General features: G+C 43.4%; 1 protein-coding gene across 1 annotated transcript in view; it reads left to right on the top strand.

Moving 5' to 3' along the window:
- Positions 1-4,118: 4,118 nt before the first annotated feature.
- LOC144818410 (carnosine N-methyltransferase-like) overlaps positions 4,119-26,325 on the top strand; it is a 138,719-nt gene continuing 116,512 nt past the window's right edge. Inside the window, exons 1-3 of the mRNA XM_078675783.1 lie at positions 4,119-4,415; positions 18,521-18,713; positions 22,212-22,375. Of these exons, the coding sequence (XP_078531909.1) occupies positions 4,207-4,415; positions 18,521-18,713; positions 22,212-22,375 (566 nt within the window). The 5' untranslated portion in view covers positions 4,119-4,206. The remainder of the gene's footprint in view (positions 4,416-18,520; positions 18,714-22,211; positions 22,376-26,325) is intronic.

Below are 26,325 nucleotides of genomic sequence, written 5' to 3'. Positions count from 1 at the left end.
AGCAAAGTAGAGATCTGTAGCAGTCACCAGGGTCTTAGCTATTTTGGGATTCTGAAGAAAACCAGGGTATAGTGGGTAAACCCGCTACAGTCGCGGGCGGTGGGCAGTGTAGGTGCGCTGTATAGGTGAGTGGTCTGAGAATCCCCGGGCTAGGTGGTTAATCGCTTTGACGTTCTCGGGAGGGACCGCCAATGTAAGGATATAGTCAATACGTGAAAGGCTGTTGTGTGCTGCTGAGTAAAACGTGTTCTGTTGGTCCGTGGGATGTTGGAGTCTCCACATGTCAGTCAAACCCATGGCTTCAAGAAAGTCTCTTACGAGTTGGCTCAGTCTATTGCTGTCTCTGGGTGGGCAGCGGTCTAGAGTTGAGTCGCAAGCTGCATTCAGATCCCCACCTAGGATTAATTCACCTTCCGGCAATTCTAATGTCAGTTTACTCAGATCCTGCAGTGTTGTTTGGTGAAGTGTCAGGGGGATGTACACGGAGACCATGTTGTAGCTGCGACCCTCCCATTGGCATGTGAGTGCTGCAAACCTGCCATAATCATCTCTCCATGTCTTGGTGATCACTAAGGGGGAGCTTTTATGTATCAAGACGCCTACTCCTCTCGATCCAGAAGAGAACTCCGCGTGTGCTGCCATTTTAAACCCCCAGCGGTTGAGCGCCTTGCACGCAGGTCCCATTAAGTGGGTTTCTTGGAGGAGAACTACAGTTGGCGCTTTACGCTTGAGATATTGCAAGACTAAACCCCTGTTAATTCTATGGCCCAAACCATTGACATTCCATGATATTACTGTCAATGGGGGGGTGACCATTTGTGTTATTCGGGGATCATCCCCGGTGTGACTGGTGCTCTGCATGGTAACTGCGAAGTGTCAGGAGTTAAGCCAGAATGGATGCACCCGTGCCCTACATGTGTGTCCTGGGTGTCAGACCTGTGTGTTACTGTCTCTAGGCTGGACTGCATAACTATAACTTGAGAACAAATGCATACAACTATTGCATAAATACAAACCCCGTCCCCCCTCCCTGCCTCCCTGCCCGGCGGATCTGAAACTATCCACCTCCCCAACTGAGCTGAGTGCTTACAGTCCCTTGTAACCTGCATAACGCTGGAGGGTGAGATCTCGCCATCCCCGGTGAGTCCCTTTTCGGAATCAGTCTCATTACGGCCATGAAGGTTTAAGATCTCCTACCTTTTGCCGCCGTCCCAGCATGATCGGTAATGTCTGTTCACCTCGTTCACGGATGATCATGCCAGAGCGAACCACCCCCCCCGCACCCACAAACACTCCCCCATTTTCCTTAGACTGCAAAGTTATATGCTTGATCTAATCTTCCGGCAAGGCACTACCTCGTAGGTGTGTTCCAGTCCCTCCTCTGCAGTGTCTCCATCGGCAGTTCGGCCCATATTAGCTACCTTCCTCCTGTACGTCTCGGGTCGGTCCTCGGTGTTTGGGGCTCCTTGCCGGTCGCCGTCCCTCCAGCCAGTCTCTAGCGTCTCCCGGGGTTTCAAAAAACCACGCCTTCCCCTTGGATTCCACACGGAGCCTTGCTGGGAATAGCATGGAGTATTTAAGTTCTCTACTACGCAGCTCCTTTTTTACTTCCGTAAAGCTTCTCCGTTGTTGTGCCACTGCCGCTGTATAGTCCGGGTAGAAGGTGACCTCCGCGTTGTCGATCTTGATCGGAGGGGTAACACGCGCCGCTTGCAAGATGGCGTCCCGCTCTCGGAAGTTGAATATTCGCGCCAAAATGGGTCTTGGCGGTTTCCCCGGACGCGGTTGCCCTCCTGGCACTCGGTGGGCTCGTTCCACCGAGAAGTATTTGGAGAGGCCTCGTGGTTTCAGCTGTTTTTTAATTAGGTCCTCAACAAAGAGGTCAAGAGCCCGGTCCGCCGTCGTCTCCGGTACGCCAACTAGGCGCACATTGTTGCGCCTTGACCTCCCTTCCTGCTCGTCCAGTTTAGCTTTGAGTGTCACATTATCTTGCTCCAGCTGAGTCATTCTGGCCTGGAGGTCCGCCATGTCCGCCGACAGTTCCTTTGTAGTTTTTTCAACTTCTCCCAGTCGGTCTGTTACCTTGGAGAGATCTGCCTGCATGAAAGAGATGTCTGTTGATATTGTGCCCATGGAGGATTGCATACTCTGCAGTGTTGCCATGACGTCTTTTAGCGTGATTTCACCAGTGACCCCCGAGCCGGGAGACGGTTGCGTGGAGGACTGCGTCGTCGTACCCTTTGTCACCTCCGGGCCATCTTTTGTATAGGCAAATTTGTCCAGTTTTGGGGGTTGCGTCTGCCCCCTTGTCCCTCTACCGCTCATAATGACTCCTAGGACCACCGCCTAGAATCTTCTTGTCTTGCGGTCGGCTGGCGAGCACTGGGTCACCTGAGCCTCTTTTGCTCCCTTAGATCCTGATGAGGGAGGGGGGAAAAAACACTTCCTACCTCCTTACAGTTCAACAGCTTTCCCAGGCCCCCGTAGTTTGGTGCAGTGGGTAACAGTTAAGGATCCTCGTTTCTGGCTGCTAATGTGGCTTTGGCTATCACCTTCCTGTTGTCTCTGTGCTCAATTCCCAAGGCGTCTGGAATGGGGGCGAGGCGGGGAGGGCCGACGAGTCAGGAGGCCCAGGTGATCTTCGGTGGCCCACCTCGCGTCACTCCCGTTTCTCCCGCCTCCTCTCCGGCCTCTCGCACTGCGTGTCCCCTTAGCAGGCGGCGGAGACACCAGCAGCACGGGAAGCTCGCCCACGTTGGTAGACGGGCGCCGCCTGGAGATTGCCTTGTGTGCCGGCTCCGGTCTTGTTTGGGCGCCCGAGGTGCTCCTGTGCCGAGTTTTGTTTTCCCGGGTCGCGCCTCTACGCGAGTCCCCGGCCTCAGCTGGACATATGGGCCTCACGAAGCACCGGGCCGGATCTCCGCTTGTGGTGGGGTCCGGACGGCGAGAGTGGGCTGCGCTGGGAGCGGATATGCTCCGGTTCCAGAATTATCCCTTTTGAGGACAATTAGAGGCAGGATTCCTATACGGATTTATGCGGGAAGCTCCCCGGGTCTCGGAGATCTCTCAAGCTGCGGCCATCTTCCCTGGTCGCTAGCCACGCCCCCCATATACTAATTTTTAACACTAAACCTTTAGGGGTTCCGGAGTGGCGTGCTACTCGCCAGAAAAGCGCTTCAACACCCATCAGGGGTAACAAGTGCTATATGAATGCAAATCTTTCTTCCCCTTTTATCCCTCCGCTATCCTTCTCACTCCAAGTAACTGACTAATATCCACCACTGAAATTACCTCATATTTCACCATATTAATTCACCACTAATCCTTTATCGGCTTCCTGCATAGCGTGCGTCAACAAGCGATAAATACAAACCTTTGTCCTCCTCTATCCTTCTGCTATCATTCCAAATCCAAATAACTGACTAACCTATCCACCAATTAAAATGTACTTGAATGTTTCACTATACTAATTCAACGCTAATCCTCTATGGGTCCCGGAGTAGCGTGCTACCCGCCGAAAAAGAGCTTAGATGCCTCGTATGGGGTAGTAAGCGCTATATAAATGCAATTACAATACAATACGCATATATATATATATATATATATATATAATATATATGTATATATATGCAAATGCATTTATATATGTGTATATATATACATACATACATATATATATACACATCTGCATATCTATATACATATATATATATATATATATATATATAAATGCATGCATACATATACATATATGCATACATATGCATGTTGTGTACATGAAAGTTTTAAAAAACACTAAGAAAAGCAAAGCTAAAAAGCCACCTAATTACAAACAGAATTGCTTTAACTTAAACAAGGGCGAGACCCATTGCATTTTCAATGCTTGTTCCTAAGACCTTGAGGCGTTGTTCTGCAAAACATAGTCGTTTGCCTGATGCCACGACGAAGAAGAGTTCTCGGTCTAGTGTTTCAGGTGTCTACTAAAGCCAGCTAGATCACCGCGTGTGCTTTGTGTCCCTTTTGTGTTGTATTCCTGCCGTCGTGACGTCACTTGATCGTTCCTTCCTGTCGCGCTGCCCAATGGCGCCGAGGCAGCGCGTTGACGTACATCGCTGACCCTGTATGATATGCTATTTGGATTAACGCTGTTCCCTGGTTGGTCCGAGTGGAGACGGTTGGAGAAGGGGTCAGTGCCGTAGCTGAGGGATGGCGGAGGGGGTTCAGCATGGCATCCGCCGGCCCCGGGAAGAGGAGTCGGAACTGTGCACCTCCACAGGTGGAGGCTGTGGCCAGGAAGAGGAGGAAGTGGAGATATTCTTCTCCAGTAAGCGACGGCTGCAGCAGAGCCCACAGGAAGAGGAGCGGCTGGAGCGCGAGCATTTCTGGAAGATTATAAACACATACCGATACTATGGGTAACGTAAAGCATACATGTTCAGCTTCTCTGTGAAGATCCATAGTAGATATGTCTGTCAAGTTTGCAATTAACCCATGCGTGACATTTATACGTCTTTAAATGAGACATGGTGATACTTAATCTCTCCCAGTAGCACGGTTTTTTTGCACCCCCTGAAAGGTTTTTCGTTGGAAACAACCAATTGTGTTGAGCACAGCTCCACACCCTTACCACGACAGCTGCTTTAGTTTGTCTATGTTTGAGGTTTCTTAATCCTCCCACCTAGGAGTAGGGGAGAGGTGCAGTGGCCCAGCTAAAACACGATACACTCGCTGAAATGCCGCGTAGCAGAGTCCGACTACTTTAACACCGCAGCCCTTCCAATACTCTAGAGACCGCTTTTCTAACAAAGTCAAGGCAATCCTTCCATTCTAGGAACAGTATCCACTCCATATCTCTCACTCGCTCCTCGTTATGAACAGCCATTCAGAACTTGAACTCTATGGATTCACAGTATCTGCTATTCGGGACTCCAGTTGCAACTACAGAACCACATCTGGGAATGGGGACACATGCGAGGGTGGAAATCTGATAACTATTTTATAACCAGTTCCACTTTAAAACTTACTAAGTCAGACTCCAGTTTCCATGCCAATTTCTTCTCCGGGTGTACAGTCTTTGCCACCGTGTTAGAATGGAGCACAACCCGAATACATTTCTTAAATATTCCTCAACTTCTAGTATTTAATGTTCAGTCAATTATGAGAGGTTTGAAAAAGTTTAAAAAACTTTATTTCTCATTAAGAGAATAGTTTGTATTTACTCAGAGGTCTGTTTACAGAAATTTCTAGATTTTTATTTTTCGATTAAGCATACAAAATAACAGCGTGTTCCGTAAAATAATCAGTCTCCATCTTAATCTAAAGAACCTAACCTATCCTAGCAAGGACCCATAAAAAGTTATTTTGGAAAATAGTGAGAAAAGTTTGGAGCTAATAGCAATATGGAAAGGTCGAACTCCCCAGAAAGAGTAGTTCTTGTAACTCACAGAGTTCCCTAACAGCTGCCGAATCAACCGTCAATACAATATAAGGGAATCATAACAGCAGTAGCTATAATCCTCCCAAAGATAGAAAGTCTCCTCACAAAGGGTAGGGAGAAAAAGAAAATCACAGTTAGCCGTAGCTTAGAATAATCTCAGGCAAGAGTAGCACAGTCCAGTGCTAAGGGGCATGGCAGGGAAGGAGTGTATAGAATGCATTAACTCTTTAGCTAGGAAGCCATACTATATAGAAAGCACAAAACATGCTGCAAACTCTAAATATTGAATAATTCCTGGCTAATGGAAAAGGATCTTTCGAACGTCTGTCGTCTTCCTCGATTCCCACAGTGAATGTCCATTTTAACAAAGTTATTTGAATGCGGCTACAACGAATGACATAAAGATACATCTAGAAAAGTTCTCATGAGAACCTTTACAAACCTACACGGTTAGTAGTTCAGTGTCCCATTATGTAACAATGGTGTTCCCTAAGAACATTATTCAGCATGTCCTGGTTAGATCATGGAAATCAAAACTAAGCAAGCATTTTCTTTCATTGATATACTTATTTATTATAAGCATGTGGCAGAGAAAACTATCCAAATACAAGGAAATCCTATGGTGTGCAGTGAAAGAAATACATTTAGCAGCAAACTAAGACATTTCACAAAAATGTCACATTTTGCAGTTCAATTATAACATTGTCAGGGTTTACAAAAAGGATTCATTTTATTGAAGGGATAGCAGAGAATGAGAATATTTTGAGGCCTACCAGTTAAAAAAACTATAGAAATGGAAGCTTTGTGCAGAAATAAGCAACATTTTCTTTTGCCACGTGTAAAAGGCACATTTTCCATAACCACTATATTGACATGCATTTTCTATGTTGCTGTTAAAGCATATTTCTATAATATTATGAGGTTAAAATGTATGTAAAAAATTTCAACTCCCACACAAACTCGTACCATACAAAATGAATTAAAATGTGTGAAATGTAAACCGAGACTTCATCACTGTCTTGAACTGCTCAAATGGTTGTTACTACCTAAAAATAGATAATTGTTTTTTCTTCTACGTTAACATTTTTCAATAATATTGGTAGTGAGTGGTTGTTATACTTGGCATCTTTTGGTGAGTTTCCCCAGTCTTTTTGCTTTCAGACCTCCTGGTTTTTGCTGGCTGTGTCTTTGCGCACTTTCCCACTGCTGTTCAGTGTTAATTTACAACAGGAGCACTTGCACTTTGTTATGGATTGGTGTATGGCATATTTGATTTCTTGGTGAGGACCTAGTAAAGTGTACTTAGTGTCAGGGCAGGCAAATCACATGCTTCTGTTGTGCTTGGGTAAGCGAACGCCGCATAGCGCTACAGACACAGGGGGAGCTCGGCGGCCGGCGCTGGAAGAGCCCCGAAGGAGCAGTGCCATCACATCCAAGAGCATTAAAATGGTAGCGGGGGGCCAAGGCAGGTAGCTGAAAACGCGACATACCAGGAGATGTGATTCGTAAGACGCACAGGCAAAACCTCAGCGCTCGTCGGCCCGCGCCTGACCTTGCCTAATCATAAGATGGCTACCCATAATTAAGTGAGCAGTTGAGGGAAAAGAGGGTCACAAAACGAGAGGTTTCAGATATAGCCAACATGAGTGCACCCCTCCTATACTTGCTGATGCCCCCCATGGCTATATGAACCCTTTGATGCGGCTCTGCATACCTGAAGCTCTCAGCAGGGGGGATTCCCCATTTGTTTCCTGCAGCACCATGCTGCCGAACAGGGCATGAAGGACCTACAAAGCCTCAATGTCGCCAGCCTACACTGAAGGTGCCCACTAAGATATGTATAGATATTCCTGCTCTGCGTCACTGCTCCCACCACACACAGCATGCAGGGCGCAGAGGAGCCCACACTTATGTTGCCAAAGAAGCCACCACCTCCACCCAAGGTCACCAGCTTCTTCCACCCCTCAGACAAACGACAGCTGCTTGACCAAGGGGAGTCTACGAGCATCATGGCCCCCACCAAAGATTACTTATTATCCTCATAGTGCGGTTTTACGGCTGAACTATGCGCTGAGCTAAATCAAGACATGAAAGCCTCCATCGACCAGCTCCGGACAGATCTGACCACACGCATGCCCACGCTCCAACAAGATGTCGATTCGGTAGACCTGAGCGAAATGGACCTGGAAACATAAGCTTTTGGAATGGCCTGTGCTAGGTTTTTACCTTAGAGATGGGGCAAACTCATGGCCACAGAGCGAACACGGTCTAATCTCCAAACTGATGTTGTTCCCATTTAGTACTCTTTTCTTTGTCTACTTCCTTTGCTCCTATCCCCTCTCCCCTGAATCCCTACTCTAGCCTGCTTCACCACCCAGCCCCTGTCCTTCGTGCCCTGTGACTAAGCACTCCTTCTCCCCTTGGGGAAAGATCCAATATTTATACTCTGGAGTCTCAGTGAACCTGCTGAGAAAATCCACAGCGCCAAGGGAGCCACTCACATTTGAGGTATGGTATGGCATCCCTTGCCAAAGCACTCCCTCTCCCTCTTTTGGGGAAGGATCCAGTATGTAGGCCTTGGAGTCTTCAAGACCCCTCTGAGAGAGTCCACTGCATAAAGGGAACCTCTTGCAACAGAGATGGGGAAATTATACCACTTCCCCTGGGATCACAGTTTACTGGACTTTGGACACAGCTTTGACTCGTCTACTGGTGTGTGTCCCAGTCACCCCCCTTTCTCTTTCCATGGTGTAGTCTCTTGCCCTCCCCTCCTCTTTCCCTCCTTCATTCTCTACTTCCCCTGCTCCTACCCCCTCCCCTTAATCTCTCCCCATGCCTGCTTTTTCCCTTACGTGTATGTCCTTATTGTCTATCTCTACCTTAGATGTAACAATGTTGTCATGCTCTAACAACTGTGTAACCTTTATAACGATGTAACCTGCAACTATGGTCTGATACTCATGTAAAGCGCTCTGTTACCTCCGGGTCTAGCCAGCGCTATATAAAACCTTCAAAATAAATAAATAAACTGGTGTTACCACCCACAGAAGTAGCCCTGAAAAGGTAACTCAAACCCTTTTTCCTCATGTCAGTCACCCCTAAGATAGGCCCAAGTTACTGCGTATGTTAGAGGTAGGACATGTACTGATGTGTGTGACATGTCCTGGTGGTGAATGACGATTCTCCAATTCTCATACAGAGAGTATCTTGATATCATTAAAGACAACAGAGGCTGACATTATGCATTAACATTTATTGCTGCCTAGACATGCAGCCCTTTAAAGTGTAACAAATACATCATAAGTAAAACATTCCAAATAACATAACAAGGCTTCATGGCAACCAACTATCTTTCTCTTAGAGCTGCAAAAGGTTTGACAATGACAACTTCTTCCAGAATAAAAGTAATCCTGAGCTTTTTACAAGGATGTAGAGTCTGGAAAAGGAATACAAATAGGAAAATTTTCTACGTACGTAGAATAATGATACTCCGACAACGAGAAAATATTCAACATCTAATAAATCATCCACCAGGGAGAGGTGGGAGGGATAATGTCAGCCACCGTTGTCTTTAATGAAATCAAGATTCTCTCTGTATGATAATTGGAGAATCGTCATTTCATTACAAGACCGGAGGCTACATTATGCAAGTTTAAAGCTCTGCAATGCTACATTGCTTACATGTTCTACGGGTTTAAGATTTAACAAAAGTGGAAGCATTTGACCAGTTAGCTGCTTTAAGGATATCTGAAAGCGAACCTCCACCCCAGAAAACCTTGCTGGCCGCAGATCCTCGGGAAGAGTGAGCGCCAAACTTGGATAAGTCTATACCGGCTTCCAGCATCACTGTTCTAACCCATCTAGAGATAGTAGCAGAAGAGTCTGCCTTATATGGTTTAACAAAGGAAATCAGTAATTGGTTTTCGAAGGTTAATCAAGAGGATGATTATTATAGTCTAGTGATGATGGCGCTTCCCTTGTTCCCGGTCTATTAGTTCTCTAAATAAAGTATGTTATGGTGCTTAGGGAGGGGGTCATCATTCACACCCCCATCAATCAGATCTCAACATGAAATCCTATAAACATTTTTTACAGTATCCTAGCACACATAGTCTGATTTCATCATGCTTATCACAATATATATAATGCAGCAACAATTGTTCTTCTTAATCATTAAAGTCTTTATTCCAGTTGATCCCGCCAACACGTGTTTCGTCGCTTAATGGGTAGGTCACCTGTGACTTCATCAGGGCTGGAAAGACCTATATACATCGTGATGTGACAACATCACACGTTTGTTCTCCACATTTATGATGAGTTTATTTGTGAAGAGAGAGCCACATTCCCAATGGTAAGTCAAATGTCAGACACCCAAAGATTGTGGGGGGTGAGACAAACATATGTGCATTTTGTTCATGGCAAATTCTCAAACTGGACTATACGTTTTATTTTAGGGACATGAAAACATTTGGAGTATCTCTCATATAGTTGTGACCTATGTAATATTACAATGTGCTCCAAGTGCTAAGTGCCTATACAGTCTTAATGTTTAAGAGTGTAAGTATCCAGTGTACAGAGCGTATACCCCAATCCCTGGCATACCTGTGTCACTGGCGTGAGAAGCATCTAGCCTGTTGGTTATAAGAATGCTATGAGTATTCGGGCATTGAATCAAAGACTCAACACATAAATTATTTACAATATATTAGAGGCTGTAAAGGAAGCATACCTTCCAGCCGGTTGTAATTCCGTCCTGGCCAATATAGCGGCCTTGGGGTTGACAATTCTGATGTCCTGTCATAATTCAGTACCCTGTAATTCAAAATCATCACAGGTTTGCATACACGTCCCAAATTAAATAAATAAACATCACCCAAACTCGGAAGGTGCGGTGCATAATGGGTGCATTATCTATCCGACATGTGCCACGAATGGTGATCCCGAGTCTCCATTATCTTATGCTCGGAGTAGGGTAGTGTATGTCACTGTATATTCATCAGGAGGGCACCACCTGAATAACTAAAAAATGCAGGTTCCTGCAATTGTGGTCCATTATTAAAGACGAGAAGGAATCCCACCATATATCCCTCGAAAGTGCCTAGCGGGTTAGAATACACCTGACATATCTCTAAAGTGTATGTCAGTACGTGAAGTGGCCATGCGTAATCCCGATGGCCGAGTATAGAGCAAATACAGAACGTCCATACCTTGGAGTTTCAAGTAGAATATCAAACGCCTCAATCTTGGCTCGTACATCCAATACTGTTCCACGACGTCTCCTATATGGAGATCCAGCAGCAGTAGCTGCGTAATCTTTTCAAATATCCGTGCTGTAAATTAACGGTTCTATTTTTGAAATCTAAATATTTCCGTTATTGTTCGCCATGACGCCGGTGTCGTGCGTTCTTTTTTAGAATCCCTCAATACTTCGCATTTATGCATACAGACAGCCGCGGGATTCGAAAATAGAACCGTAGGTGCATTTTTAGGTAAGGGATACAGACCTATGTTGTTCAAGTAACGTATGGAATACAATCATTTAATAACGGGAGGGCCGTTTGAAACTAATCTGGGGTCTTTACTCTTACGTTAACTTACAGCACGGATACTTGAAAAGATTACGCAGCTACTGCTGCTGGATCTCCATATAGGAGACTGTGTGGAACGGTGTTGGATATACGAGCCAAGATTGAGGCGTTTGATATTCTACTTGAAACTCCAAGTTATGGACATTCTGTATTTGCTCTATACTCGGCCATCGGGATTACGCATGGCCACTTCACGTTCTGACATACACTTTAGAGATATGTCTGGTGTATTCTAACCTTCTAGGCACTTTCGAGGGATATAAGGTGGGATTCCTTCTCGTCTTTAATACTGGACCAGAATTGCGGGAACCGGCATATTTTAGTAATTCAGGTGGTGACCTCCTGACTAATATACAGTGACATACACTACCCTATTCCGAGCATACTATAATGGAGACTCGAGATCACCATTTGTGGCACATGTCGGATAGGTAATGCACCCATTATGCACCGCACCTTCTGAGTTTAGGTGATATTTATTTAATTTGGGTCGTGTATGCAAACCTGTGTTGATTTTGAATTACAGGGTACTGAATTACGACAGAATAGGACATCAGAATTTTCTCCACCCAGGCCACTATATTGGCCGGGACGGAATTACCACCGGCTGGAAGGTATGCTTCCTTTACAGCCTCGAATATATTGTAAATTTATGTGTTGCGTCTTTGATTCAATGAAGTAGCGGGTGACCTACCCATTAAGCGACGAAACACGTGTTGGCGGGATCAACTGGAATAAAGACTGAAACGATTAAGAAGAACAGTTGTTGCTGCATTATATATATATATATATATTGTGATCAGCATGATTAAATCCGACTGTGTGCTAGGATACTGGGAATGAAAACCAATTACTTTTTTTAAAGGTCTAAAAACACTCATTTTTTGTTTATACACTTTCATGCAACTTACACACAAAGTTTGGGATGGTCAAAAAGAAAGGGTAGTAAATGTTTTCAGACATTGTTTTGGTTCTTTTCCATATTTCAAATAATAACACCAGGAGAATAAATTCTATTAGATGTTTCTAATGCTTTAATGTCCGACACTCGTCTGAAAGATATTAGGCAAAGTAGTGTAGCTAACATAATGGAAAGTTGTTTCCTTGTAAGGGACCAGTTATCAGGCCAAGATGTAAAAATTTCAAAGATAAGATTTACATTCCATAATGAATCGTATTTGGCCTTAGGTGGACGTTTGAATTTTATTCCTTTCATCACTCTACGTATTAAGGGGTCAGTATCAATAGAGAAGTCGTTTAACAAGGAATGACCTGCGGAAATTGCTCATCTGTAACAATTTAGTGTTCTATAACAAAGTCCTGATTTAAAAAGGTCTGCTAAGTAGTTTGCTACTTCTACAACAGGTGCATTCACGGGATCCATATCCCGTTCCAGGCACCATTCTTTCCATTCACCGGTGTATCTTCTCCTTGAGCCCAAGATTCGTCCAAAAGGTTTTTAGCTTCTCCTGAAAGGCCTTGAACCCCTGAAATCTTCCAGGCAAGAAGGTTCATTTTTCCTTCTAAGAGAAGAGGGTGTAGCGCTCCCTCTGGGCCCTGAAGGAGATCTAAATTCTCTGGGCTAAGGCGTGGAGTGTCTATCGCCAATTCCATCATGCTTGGGAACCATATTTGAGAATTCCAAAAGGGAGTTATTAGAACAATGCAGCAACGTTTCATTCGAACTTTCAAGAGAACTCTCTGGATTAGTGCGAAAGGAGGGAAGGCATAGCAATTTGGTATGTCCCATGGTTGGAGAAGAGCGTCCACTGAAATTGCTAGTGGGTCTGGTCTCCAACTGAAGAAATGGTCTATCTGAAAGGTCAGTCTGCTGGCAAAAAGATCTATCACAAAGGGGCCTCATAGATCTTGAACTCTCTGGAAGATCGAAGGATTCAGCTTCCAGTCGCTGGTGACTCTTAGGAACCATGAGTTCCAATCTGCCCTTGTGTTTAAATGACTTGGGAAGAATTCTCCTCTCAGAATTATTTTCTGATTCCAGCAGAAATACCAAATCCTCTTGGCTAGATCTGCTAGAAGCTTCGACTTGGGTCCCCCCAAGCAGTTGATGTAGGAGACTGCTGTAAGCTTGTCTAATTTAAGGAGAACTACACACTTTTTGAGGATTGACTTGAAACTCATTAGGGCGTTCAAGCTGGCTAACATTTCCCGACTATGTATATGAAAGGTGAGTTCCTCTTGGGACCTTTCCCCCTGGTTTCTAGCTTCCCTAGTCTGGCACCCCAGCCTAGGTTGCTCGCATCAGATTCCAGTGTGTGATCTGGGGTATTCCAAAATATTGCTTTCCTATTCCAACTGTCTAAGTTGTTGCACCACCATAGGAGGTCCTCCCGAGCTTCCAGACACAGGAACAGCGTCGGAATACCAAAGACCTTTCTTCAGTCCTGTAGATTTTAGTCTCTGTAAGGGCCTGTAGTGTAGGGAGCCGGGGAAATATTGCCTGAATGGATGAAGAGAAGCGGCCTACTACCCTTGCAAGTTCCCTCAGTCTCACTGTGTCCTTTGACATAAGAAATTTCTTTCTTTATTTTTATTAATAGGGGAGTTGTAACTCAGCTAGAGGTGTGTTCACCTGGAAACCTAGAAAATCTAGGTTTTGTCAAGGTGTCATAATTGATTTCTGTACATTGATGATGAAGACCAGACTGTAAGAGATCGACAGTCCATTTCATCTGACTCAGTAATTCTTCCTTGCTTTGGGACATGAGTAAGATGTCGTCTAGGTAGATAATAAGACAAACTCCTCCTCTTCTTCTCAGAGACGTGACTACTGGTCTCAGGACCTTGGTGAAACACCAAGGAGCTGAGGATAGGCCGAAGAGAAGACCGCAAAATTATATTTATCCATACAAATCTTAGGTATTTCTGAGAACCTGGATCCATAGGGATTGTTAAGTAGGCGTCCTTTAGGTCTAGTTTTATCAGCCAGTCTCTCTTGAAGGGTATCTCCCAGAAGATGTACCTCCTCCATTTTGAAGTGTCTGTATACAAGGAAGTAATTCAAATCGTTTAGATTTATAACGGAACTCCAACCTTTCTCTTTCTTTTTTACGAGAAAGATTGTGCTCACAAAGCCTGGACCGATGTTCGATACGATAAGAATCGCTCCTTTGGCTAACATTTGGCTCACCTCCGCGTCTTCTAGGGAGGATTGTTCCTGGTTTAGGGTAAGTTCCCTGGGGTGTTTGGTCTGGTAAGGAGTAAGAATGAACTCTATTTTGAAACCTTTTACCGTCTGTAGGACCCAGGCGTTGTTCGTTATAGGCGACCAATTGTGGCTGAAAAGGAAAAGGCCTCCCCCCCCCTACCCCCCCCACCCTACCTTTGGGAGGGAAGAACCAGGAAGAGAAGATCTTTCCTTGGCCATGGAATGTTTCCGCCTGTGTTTGGTCTGGTAAGGAGTAGTAATGAAGTCTATTTTGAAACCTATTACCGTCTGTAGGACCAAGGGGTTGTTCGTTATGGACGACCAATTGTGGCTGAAAAGGCCTCCCCCCCCCCCTACCTTTGGGAGGGAAGAACCAGGAAGAGAAGATCTTTACTTGGCCATGGAATGTTTCCACCTCGTGCTCAAGTGTTGCAGCGTCTCTTGGGGTAGAAGTTATTGTTTTCCCAGTAGTATCTCTAATAACCACGTTGGTATGGGTATGAGGACCTGTTGAATCCGTGGCTGGCAGCCGGTCCTCCCCTGTCAACCCTTCAAAAACTCTGCCTCCGAACATTTGCCTCATGTTGGATTGTGCTTTGTTAAAAGCAGAGCATGTCGAGACGTATTTACCCAGAGATTTAATAAAGGTCTCTCCAAATTGTAGGCCGTTTGGTCTCCTTGGACATCTTTGTTTGCTAGATCCACCAATTTGGGATTCATGCACATTAGGATGGCTCTACATCTCTCGGAGGTCAGGTTGGCATTGGCATTTCCAAGGAGGCAGATTGCGCGCTGGCTCCATCCACAAAGGAGTTCCTTATCCACTGGAACACCGTTCATGGAGGATTTCTCGGCTAGGTCCAGGATTCTAGCAAGGGGGCCAAGTGTGTCAAGGAGCTTATCCTGGCACTGCTTAAGGTAGCGTTCCAGGCCCTTGCGAGGGTCACTCCCGGATTTAAATAGGAAGGTAAGTAGTTCGGGGTCGATGTTGGGGATCATACCAGCTTTGTTGTTTAAAAAAGTTCTTGGGCACTCGGACCTCATGAGGTTTCGAGAATCTCTTTCAAGTGGTTTTCTAATCCAAGCCTTAATAAATTTGGCCACATGATCTAAGGGCCACTAGTCGGAACCTCTAGGGTGGGTAATCATGGAGGGGTTAAACATCTCGGACCCTAATGGGTCTTTAATGATTTTAGAGTTGTAGGTAGATTGCCCCAGATACTCATCGAGGAGGTCATTATAAAAAAATCTTCTGGAGGTTGAAGGTGTACTCATCTGCCTCAACATTGATGTCATTTGGGGACTGGTAGTCATCGACATCTTCGATGAGGTCTATTGTGCCGCGAGGTGCGCCTGATCGCTGTGCACTCCGAGGGACACGTGCTTTTTGCGCCATTCGGGTAGATCATTCTTTGTGTGCCGCTCGGGGCACCTAGGTCTTATGAAGCACACCGCTACCAATGGATAAAACCCTGCCATCTGAAGTGGCGCGCAGGCTACCGTGAGGCTCAAGGTCTCTACATTTTTTAAGGGCCTTACCGCCTTTCCTTGGAACAGTGTCTTGCTCTTCATCTGAAGATAGAGCTTAGTCTTCGCCATGAGTATCCCTCTTTCTTTTGATGAGTGCTGCCTCCACAGCTTCCTTTAAGGATGTCTTTAATTGCCTCTCAAAGAGGTTCATGAGTGAGTTCTCAGTGAGTGGGGACTCATTTATGGGTTGTGACTCACTTTGAGACATATTGTCTTCATGTTCCCCATTTTTGCAATGTGAGTTGTTCCTTTAAGGTTTTTCTTAAAACGTATTTGTTTAATATTAAAGAGCTATTAATAAGCCCAGCGTAGCTAAAATAAACGTGCTGCAGGAAAAAAAACAGCTGGTCGTACCGAAAGTGGAAACAGCTGATCTTAATCTGTTGGCAAAGCGCTGTATGTCTCCATGGAGATGCACAACACAAGTCAAAAACGGGCCTTCGCGTTGTTTATGTTTTTCTTTGCGGGTCATATTTGAAGGGGGAAGCACTTCATTTTGCAAACGGATCTCCTCCGGGGAAGCCGGAAGGACCCCGAAGTGCGAGGCAGTAAGAGCAGGCTTCGGCTTTGTTGTAGAGACTGGGTTACTCGCTAAGGAAGCGTGTCTGGCGTTTGTAAGTAAGCGCTGAGCCTTCTCAGTTAAAACAATGTACAATAGTGTGGCCGAGTCAGAGGTTTGCTCCGTTTTTGCCTTGTGGGGAAAAATAAGGTTAACCAGGGATCGAAGGAGAAGGGAAGAGCTGATATGCTTTCACTTCAGCCAACAAGTCCGTTTTAGTAGATTAAACAAGAAGTTTTTTTTTTGTAAACGTTAAGCTAAACGAAAGAGAAGAGGGCCCAACCGTAAATTGGAAGGGGATCCTTGACAAGCAGAAGGACTTACCTGATGAGGGGTTGATCGTACTACAAGGTTTAAATGTAGTGCAAAACACTTTAAAATACAGTCAATTAACAGTATTGTATATGGATAAGTTAAATGTTGGTAAATATATAGGATGGCAGTTAAATAAGCATATAAAACTGTTCTAAAACATCAGAGTCATGGGAGGTACAAGAAGTTGTACTTAGCTGTCCGTGAGCAGCGAATAAAAGAGGATGAAAGTTGGTTGCCATGACTCCTTATGTTATTTGGAATGTTTTACTTATGATGCATTTGTTACACTTTAAAGCGCTGCATTTCTAGGCAGCAATAAAAGTTATTGCATAATGTAGCCTCTGGTCTTGTAATGAAATTAGTGTATTTTGTTTGTCAGTATTGTAAGGCTGCCTGTTCCCATAGGACCGAATGGGGAGTTTATTTATACCATCTTATAAACATAACTACCCTTGGGAACAAAGTAGAAAAAGAAAGTTTAGTATGTCTGGACTCCAAATGTTAAAATGCATCTTTTAGTGAAGATGATTTTTACCTTCTGTGTTTGAAAATACCACTTTTAGAAAGTAGGTATTTTCTTGCTTAATCATCCTGTGTGCCTCTGCTGGGGTTGTGGATTGACTGTCAGGACTGGGCTGCATGTAGAGTAGTGGGAGGAGATTTCCTTGCACCTGAATGAGCCTGGTCTGCTTTGCACAATGCCATCCGTGTCCTGAAGGCACCGTAGAGGGCACTGCAGCACCGCAACCCTTGTCTCACCGCTGACGCCGCTGCTTGCACCGCGACCTATGGGCACCGCACTGCCTCGCTTCACTCTATCGCCCTGGTATCCCCAACGGTGCTGATCCACGCCGACATGGAAGCCACTGCTTGCACTGTGGTTCGAGGGCACCACTTGTAAGTTACACGACACACCGTTTTTATCACGCACAGTAACCTTGGCCTGCTGGCCCCATCGACTCCAGTTGGTCAGCCGTCAACCGCGCCTTAGCAACGCCGCTGCTTGCACCAGGACTTGCCAGCAATGCGACGAGCACCGCTGCACCAGACGCCAGCGATACCGATTTCAACCGCAAGGAGTTCGATCAGCAACGCATGTGAATTCAAGGGCCCAATGGCTCCTGCTTTGACCTCCGGAACAGACTCCTACTGACGCCGTGCTTTCGGAGCTCATCAAGAGGTCACAGACGCCCTGTATTTCTAAAGGTACTGTTTTGTGGGTCTTTCCGACACCGTAGCTGGCCTGTAACGCCGTGGTCAACCAGAACTGTTTGGAATTTGTTGTTTACGAGGCCATGATCGCCCCAGACGGAGCTATCGACTTCAAGGAACCTTTATTTCAAGTTTATTTTGATAGCTGAAGATTTTTAAGTACTGTATTATGTATTTTTGTTATCGTTTTTGGTCTCGTCTTAAGTATACAAAAAGATTGGATATTTTTCTAAACTGGTGTGGTGTCCTTTTGTAGTGCTTACGCTGTGTTACTGTTGGTTATGTGCAAATGCTTTACATACTGCCTCTAAGATAAGCCTGACTGCTCGTGCCAAGCTACCAAGGGGGTGAGCAGAGGAGATTCTATGAGTGTAACTCCTTTATCCTAACTAGAAGGAAGGGTCCCTACTTGCACAAGGTTCAAACCATTGCCAACAAGAGCCCCCCATTTCTGACAGTGGTAATGTGTCCATTCAGATCCCCAAACTTTGTGTTGCCTCTCTTGTATTGTTTAGTTGTTTTTTTGCTAACTTCTCTAAGAACAAAAGTACAGTATGCAAGCTGGAAATGTTGGCAGTTTAATGTGCAGTACTTCTAAACACGGTCAACTTACATCCATTGGTCTTTAAAAGTGAATGAAGATGAAGTGGATGGGTGCTTTTGTTAGCTCAATGCTATTTAGTGATTTTGTAATTTTGTTTAATTTTCAGAACCGGTATTCGTGAGCGAGTTAACCGAGCAGAAAGGCAGTTCCGATCCCTCCCTGATAATCAACAGAATCTTCTTCCAGACTTCTTTCCTCATTTGGATAGGATTCGACAATGTATAGATCACAATCAGGAGATCCTGGAGGCCATTGTGGAGGATTGTATACACATGTTTGAAAATAAAGAGTATGGAGAAGTATGTACAACTTGCATGCCTGTTTCTATATCAAAATTAATATTTTTTTACTCGTTGAGCTTCTTTTGTAACAATTAATCTTGTGTACCACTACGGCCTACAATTCTATTGCTAGGATCCACTGTTTAGCAAGCATTGGGCTGGTTTGCTACCAATCCCCTAAATTTCTCTCCTCATCCCACAAACAAAATTGAATATAAAAAATTAATAAAGCTCCTTAGTTACAGGATAGCAGGCACTGCCTGGTCTATCTCCCCTCTGACTGCCATTACCTCCCCTAAACTGAACTGCATATTCATTATTACTGGGACTGTAAGGGATGTTCCCAGGACATTGTTTAAACTGCCATGCTTTCATAAGTCTTCCTTGCAGTTGTATTCATTTTCATTTCTACTTTTCTCTTGCACACTTTAACCCAAGTCCCGCCAAGATCGCTCATGGATTTTTTGCCTTTTGATTGATTTGCAGAGCTCAACCCTCTCTTTAACCTACAAATGCTACTATATCATATTTGTTCCGTACTACACTTCTCTCTTTCTATGTCACTTCTCATATTTTCAAATAACAGTATGCTACCCCAACATGTCTGATATGAGGTGTGCAAATCTCCCCAAATTTAGCATCCTGCTTTTCCAGTGCTATGTCGTAATTGTACTTAAATTATATTGTGCTAATTGGTGAGGTTAGGGGGACTCGGGTATTTGCTCACTGATTTCAGTTATACTCTGGCAAGGAAGACTCTGTTTATGAATTTGCCATACGTACGTTTATAGCCCATGTGTGTCCTTTATTGTGTAGCCACATATCTTAAAACACTCTTTAATTATGGTTCCTAGACCACACCACTTGTAAAGCCTATTCAACTTTTTTCTCAACACTGTTTTGGGAAAAGTGTTATTGGGTCATGTAAAAAATATATTTGAGGAGAAATTATTTTGTCTTCTAATAAACTGCTATAATTTAGACCAAAAGCCAGTAAACAATTTAGGCCAACAACAGTATTGACTTTTCAAACTAGAGGTTCAGTATAAGAACATTTTTTTCGATTCCTTGGCATTCTAAATTATACATAGTTTCATTTACATTTGTTTTTTTTTTTAAATAGATGAAATTCCCCTGTTAAATATCGATGCTGCCCCTTTATAATGCAATTTTAGATAAATCCATGCAGTGTTTTCACAAAATTTCTTGCAGTGATAATTGTTAAGTTATGCGGCATGTTTAAACAATCTTTAAAACCTAGCAAGTCTAGAGAGAGTACTCTATATAGTTGAAGGTTATATCTATACTGTTGCAATTGTTTAATGCATGTTAATTAATATGTGGCCCCTAATTTGTTCAGGAGAGACGCGTAATAGCTACTTGTACCTCTTTTGTCCTATTTACTTCTGTGCCTTTGCTATTCAACGCCCTTATCTTTCCTTTATCATTAGTTGTACAGTAAGTGTAGATCAGGTCTTGTTCATGAATGCATTTACATTATCTGAATTCGTTTTTGCTAGAAAAGTATTTTTTCTTAATGTAAAATGTTTTCTTAAGAAAATGCAACAACATTTAACCTGCATTGTAAAAAACAAAAAAAACCTGTTTGTTATGTAGTGAAATAAATGGTCCTGGTATAATTTTCCTGAGAAACACGCTGTCTTGCACTTCATAGAGTAGTGCAAGCTTCCTTCACACATACAGACCAAGTTCAGAATGTGCAGCAGCTGTACAAGCCTCACACCGTGACTCTCACACCCTGTACAACATAGTCGCCTGCAGCTGTTCACGCTGCTCTTGCCTCTTAGCTCTTTAGAGACTGAATAGTAGATACTGCCAAAGTAGATAAGCAACATGACAGTGCTCACAAGGAAAATGCCAAACAGTTGGATGCTGAGAGAGAACCTCAGGAAAAAGACTTTGTGTTATCACTGAACAGTCTGCATGTCAGTGATAGGGAGTCTTCTCAAGTAGTGTGTCCATATCTGCAAACAGGAGTGTTGGCAGTGCCTGCAAGAAGCACATGGCATGTTGTCCAGTTCCCAATACCTCACTAGGATTGTGCTACTACTGCTGGAAGCAAAGATTTGAGTGATGTCTAGTTCTGGAGGTAACATCTAAAGTGTTGGACTAGTGTTTGTCATTGGGTAAGGTGTAGCTCAATGCATTTTCTTGATTATTTGTAACGGATTGCATGATATTGTTATGTTTAGTCTCCATTTCCCAACCCCGTTGTACTTTGAAGCAGTCCTGAAGATCAGTAGGAGTAAATTCTGAGGATGGATTGAAAAATTAAGTGGTACATAATGGTAAAGGCACACTTGGGTAAAGCTGTGGTGCAATGCAGCCCTGATTTTCTGCCTTCCTTGAATGCCCTATATTGGTGTTACTGACTGATGTAAACATATTTTCCTTTAAGTGTATTTTTATTTTGGAAGAAAGCTTTGGTTAGCAACATCAACATTTACCAATACACTAACTACATACAACTATATTTGAAAGTCTCCTCTGCTCCAGACATCCAAAACATCAAACTTTACAAGACCCCGATGTTCAGCACCTACCCCAAGCTTAACCCCACCAAAACAGAATACCGGCTATTGGTCATTAACAAGTAGCAACAGTTAGTCTCAACTTTCCTCAACACCCTGAACCTAGACTCATTTATACCCCACTTTCACCCAATGCCTAGTCACTCAGATTAAACCCAGATTCAGTTCTGGCTTTCAGGAGATACATCTCCACCAAAATGACCTGGTACCAGCTCTCTCTACGTAAAAATGTAAAACTACTCTTCCGAGAAAGTGACTCTAGTGCTTCTGTTCATGGCCTCATAGTCTCAAAACTAGAAAACCAAAGCAACAAGCCGTCTCAATTTATATGCATCTAGGATCTCCAACAATATCCGCATATCTATTGGGCTGCACCAAATCTGTTACTATTTAAGTAAGAATCCTCTCTTAAAAGAACACTGCACAATTAGGCAATAAATAAATAATCATCAATGAACCAGCTACTCCTATCCAGGTGAAGGCGTATTTGCTCTCCTACAGTTCTACACCACCTTTCGCATTGGTTTATTTTATGTAAATACGAAATACATACATAGTATCCCTTAAAGGCACCTACTTCTTTGTCAGCATTATTTTAGAATGAACATTGAATGAGTGTGAGTGTTTTCGTTCTTACTGCAGATGATTATGTGAAGCAATATGCCCAAAGGTACCTTGTTATAAAGTGCAGAAAGTTGAGCTAACTGTGTCCTTTGCTTCCTCAAAAGTAAATATTATCAAGTGTAATTGCATCTTTTATGTCTAAGACTTATTGAAACATGTATTTTAGGAAATGTTAATTTCACTTGTCCATTTCTGTTCAATACTAAGATTAACATTGTTAATTGCAAATACTTGAACCTGGAAAAATGCCCCTCAACTTGTTCTGAGGCAGATATTGTACCTGCTGACAGGGTTTTCAACACTGTTGGATTTTTCTGATATTTGTGTGTGTTTGAAACAGGGAAACAGAAAAGTTTATCCTGCGTCCACGTTTGATATGGACAAATTAAAATCTACAATTAAACAATTTATTAGAGATTGGAGTGAAGATGGGAGGACAGAACGAGAAGCCTGCTATCAGCCAATCATTAATGAAATTATGAAGTACTTTCCCAGAGACAAATGGTAAAACCTAACTTGTATCTTTAACCACATTTTCACTTTGTAGCTCTTTTAAATATGTATCGACAAAATATTGTTTTCTGTAGTCTGGTATTCTACGTGTACCGCAGAAATTGTATGAAATCGATATGGTTTCATGTTTGGGCAAAAAAATCTCCTTATCAATTTTTTCTTTTGTTTGATGATGCCCATGTATTTTGTTTTTAATTTAATTGTTTTCAGGAGCTGTAAATTAATATAGCTATGTTCTTGTTTACAAAGATTAACTTTAAAGTTCTGGGAGCTAAGCTTTGTTGTTGCTATTTGCAATTTCTTGAATGTTGATGTTGAATCATAAAGTTTAGTTCCAGGTAGCACACAATAACGAAATATAAGAGATCCACTGCTTCACCAAAAGGTCTTCTCACAACTACTGAAAATTGATTACACGGGATCTACCTAAGTTTTTTTTCTGTCTGCCCAAAATAATCTTCTAACACTTCTCCCCCCCCCCCCTTGTAGTTATTGCATATCTCACATTTTATTTTTTAATACCAACACATTTTATTGATTTTTAGGTTTCGCCTGAGACAGGTCATTTAGTAATTGGCTTTTAAAAGTGCCACCAGAGGCTTTTGCTGGCCTACAGCTTGAGTTCAAGAGCTTGTGCACGTGCACAGTTGCCATCTGTGTTTTTATTGCAGTAATCATGCTCCTCTTCTTGCACTACCCCCCTCCCTTCTCCCCCTCCTGGGGTGTAGTGAACCCCTCCTTATAGCAGCTACAGCGGAGGTGAGTTTTTTATGGGCCTCCCATCTGCAACTTGACAGATAAGAGATCATGATGAACTAAAAGAAAAAACAAGCACTGGCGTTGCCAATAGGTCTCGCATTAGGAAAGTTTAACCTATTGGTATTGTAAATGACAAACTTTCCTAATGCGAGACCTATTGGCAACGCCAGTGCTTGTTTTTATTCCATTCCCTCACTGCCTGGACGAGCCCAGAAGTGCTGGGGTCGGAGGCAGAAAATCAAGGAGTGTGGCAAATGGCCGGAGGGGAGGAGAAGCCGCAGAGCGCACGCTGGGCGAAGCCCTTTGATGTGCTGTGCGGCCGTGAATGCGCGTGCTTGTTTGCTCACGTGATTCACGTGAACTTAAAGAAAACCGCACTCGTGAAACCCCACGAGTTTTTTGAGCACTTGAATTCTCGCTCCCTCAATGCGCTTGCGTGCATCGATAGGTCGCGAGACCTAAAAATGGGTTGCTAGAAAAGGGAGAGAAGGATGGAAGAGGGGCAAATGATGGATGATGGATGAGTGGGTGAATGTATGGATGGATGGATGACGAGTTGGTAAAAGGATGGATGGATGGATGGATGGATGGTTGGGTTGATGGATGGATGGATAAATGGGTGACGGGATAGGTGGATGAGTGGGTGAAAAGATGGGTGGGCGAGAGAATGGGTGGCTCTGTGTATGCGAGTGAAAGAATGTGTAGTTGGGTGGATGAAAGGTTGACAAAGTGAAAGGGAATTTGAGATAGATTGGTGGGTAAAATGATGGCCGAGTAAATAGAAGTCTGAATGGATAGAAGGATTTCATAGTAATTTAAAATCTGAGAGGAGGGATGTATGGCAAAGTAAATGTAAATCTGAGAGGATGGATGAATAAATGAATGGCAAAAGGAACAATTGATGGCTGAAAGGCTTTATTGATTGATGGGTAAGTCAAATGATGCATGCATGGGTGGATGGATGCGTGCCTAGATAGTCGATGGGTGAACAGATGAGTAGATGTATGGAATGGCCAATGGATGGATGGATGGATGGATGGAATGGGGAAGAGATAATGGATGACAGAATGTAAAGGCGAAATGGTGGACATGAGCAGATGTAGCATGAAAGAATAATGGCTAGATGAGGTTCGAGGTCACTTACATCACTTGCTTGGTGCTGTCAGAACATTGGTCAAAGTGGGGGGCATTTTAATTTTCTGGCTACTCCCTTGAATAAAACCATTAATGGCTTTTCCCTTTACTTAGCAGCAGAGTACCACTGTAAATCACACACCATAATCTCCTCTTTTTAGAAGAACCCCACCTGCGCATCAGCACGTAGAGGAAGCTCCCTAAGCAAATGGAATAAGCTGCGCAAGCACGGGCTGTGCAGAGCTTGATTTGTGTAGTATACTGGAGTGTTAGGAATAGTAATGCGAGGCTCAACTATGTCTTACATGAGATCCAACGGTACTTGATGTACACGGTATATGATCTTTACAGTGACCTGTGCAGGACATGAGCTGTATAATAGGTATGAACAGTGCTGTGCAGAAGGTGTAAAGTGTATGAGCTGCACTAGGATACAAGTTGAGGTTTGCCATGCCCATGGGTTGTGCAGGAGCTATGCTGAACATTAGCTGTGTGCAGTTTGGGCTTTACTTTGCATGAAGTCTGCATGGTATGACTTGGAAGAGGCAACTAAGTAAATTGCTGTGAAAGGCGAGACCTTTCTTCTTAACATCTTCAATGACAAGTCAGTGCCGGCTGTAACCATAGTACCTTAATATTTTTCAATGGCCAGTCTTCAAGGTTTTCTAACGGATGCATTTTTTTCTTGCTGGCTTCCTCAAATCCCTCATCGCCTCTGAAACAAATTAGTAGTTTCTGAGGGAAATACTATAGTGACAAATTTGCCTCTGTTTGCAAAAGGTATGGTCGCCCACAGTTTATTGGGCTTGTCGGGGTGCTAATGTTTAAAACAAAATTGTGTAACATGTCCATGGGTCAAGTGCATTAAAGTTAGGTCGAGTAGGGAATTCAAGTCAGATACATGCAAACACAGAGAGCAAGAATCTCAGCTTGCATTAGTGACATGGGTTCCAATAAAAGCAGGTGTGCAATTGTCTGCAACATTTACAAGTTGTGGCTATGGTTATGGCTTCCAGAAGGTGCCTTTATTATATGCAAGTGTATAAAGAAGAATGGAAGCAAAATTGGTGATTTTATTTTGAAAACTGACAATGTACCCCAAACATTGTGCTCATTGAAAAAGGGATGAAGAGAGCAAAATATTTGCAGCTTAAACATGGTTTTAGTGTGCAGAAAGCTTCAATGCAGAGTTTGAAAACATTAACTACTGTCACCAAGGAATCATCTAATACACCAGCTTTGGTGCATGTCAATATTATAAAAACAAAATAAAGGCGAATCGACCTAAAACAACTTTTATAAAAATTAGGGTCCCCACTTTTAACAGAATGTAACCAATGTGCATGAGTGCAGCATTAGGACTTTCAGAAGTTCACAAGAGTTTACATAAGTTGGCCTGGAAACTTACAACAGTTGAATGTTCCTAAACACACTCTTTACAAACATAATGTATTACCCTTTTCAGGGTGTAGAGGGGGTTAAAGTGGAGTTTGTGGTGCTGTTAAACAATGTACGTTGAACACATGCACACATTTGTACTGCAATCCAGGTCTGGAAAAAGCAACTCTTTTTGCTAGTGAATACTTTTATAGGTACAAAACCAATCTTTGTGTGTTAAAGCCAAACTTGCAATTATTGATAGCTTACTTTTTGACTCTGGAACTAGATTGCCTACAATTTTTTGCCAAACTAGGAACGTCTACGTATTGGATATATTGCTTGGTAAATGATCACAATTCTAGCAAACCAGGGAACCAAGGTAGAGTGAGATGAAGGGAACTGTCCAAAATGTGGACAGTGTCCGACAGGGGCAGTCTCCTTGATCCTAAATTGGTAAACGAGTCATTGGACTGCAAAGAGAATCTAAGTTTATTTACAGTAACATTGTGTGAAAATGAGTAAATGTTTACAAATATAATTGCCAGGGTAGTCTACAAGTCTCTTCCTCAGACTAGAAAGAGAGCATTGATACAATTAGAGCAGTGAACTGCAATATAACGAAAGTGCTGACCTATTCAGAGGCTTAGCATGAGCTTAGGCAGAGCCCA

Source organism: Lissotriton helveticus, chromosome 2_1, assembly GCF_964261635.1.
Source record: "Lissotriton helveticus chromosome 2_1, aLisHel1.1, whole genome shotgun sequence".
Classification (NCBI taxonomy): domain Eukaryota; kingdom Metazoa; phylum Chordata; class Amphibia; order Caudata; family Salamandridae; genus Lissotriton; species Lissotriton helveticus.
This window is presented reverse-complemented; position numbering and strand designations above follow the sequence as displayed.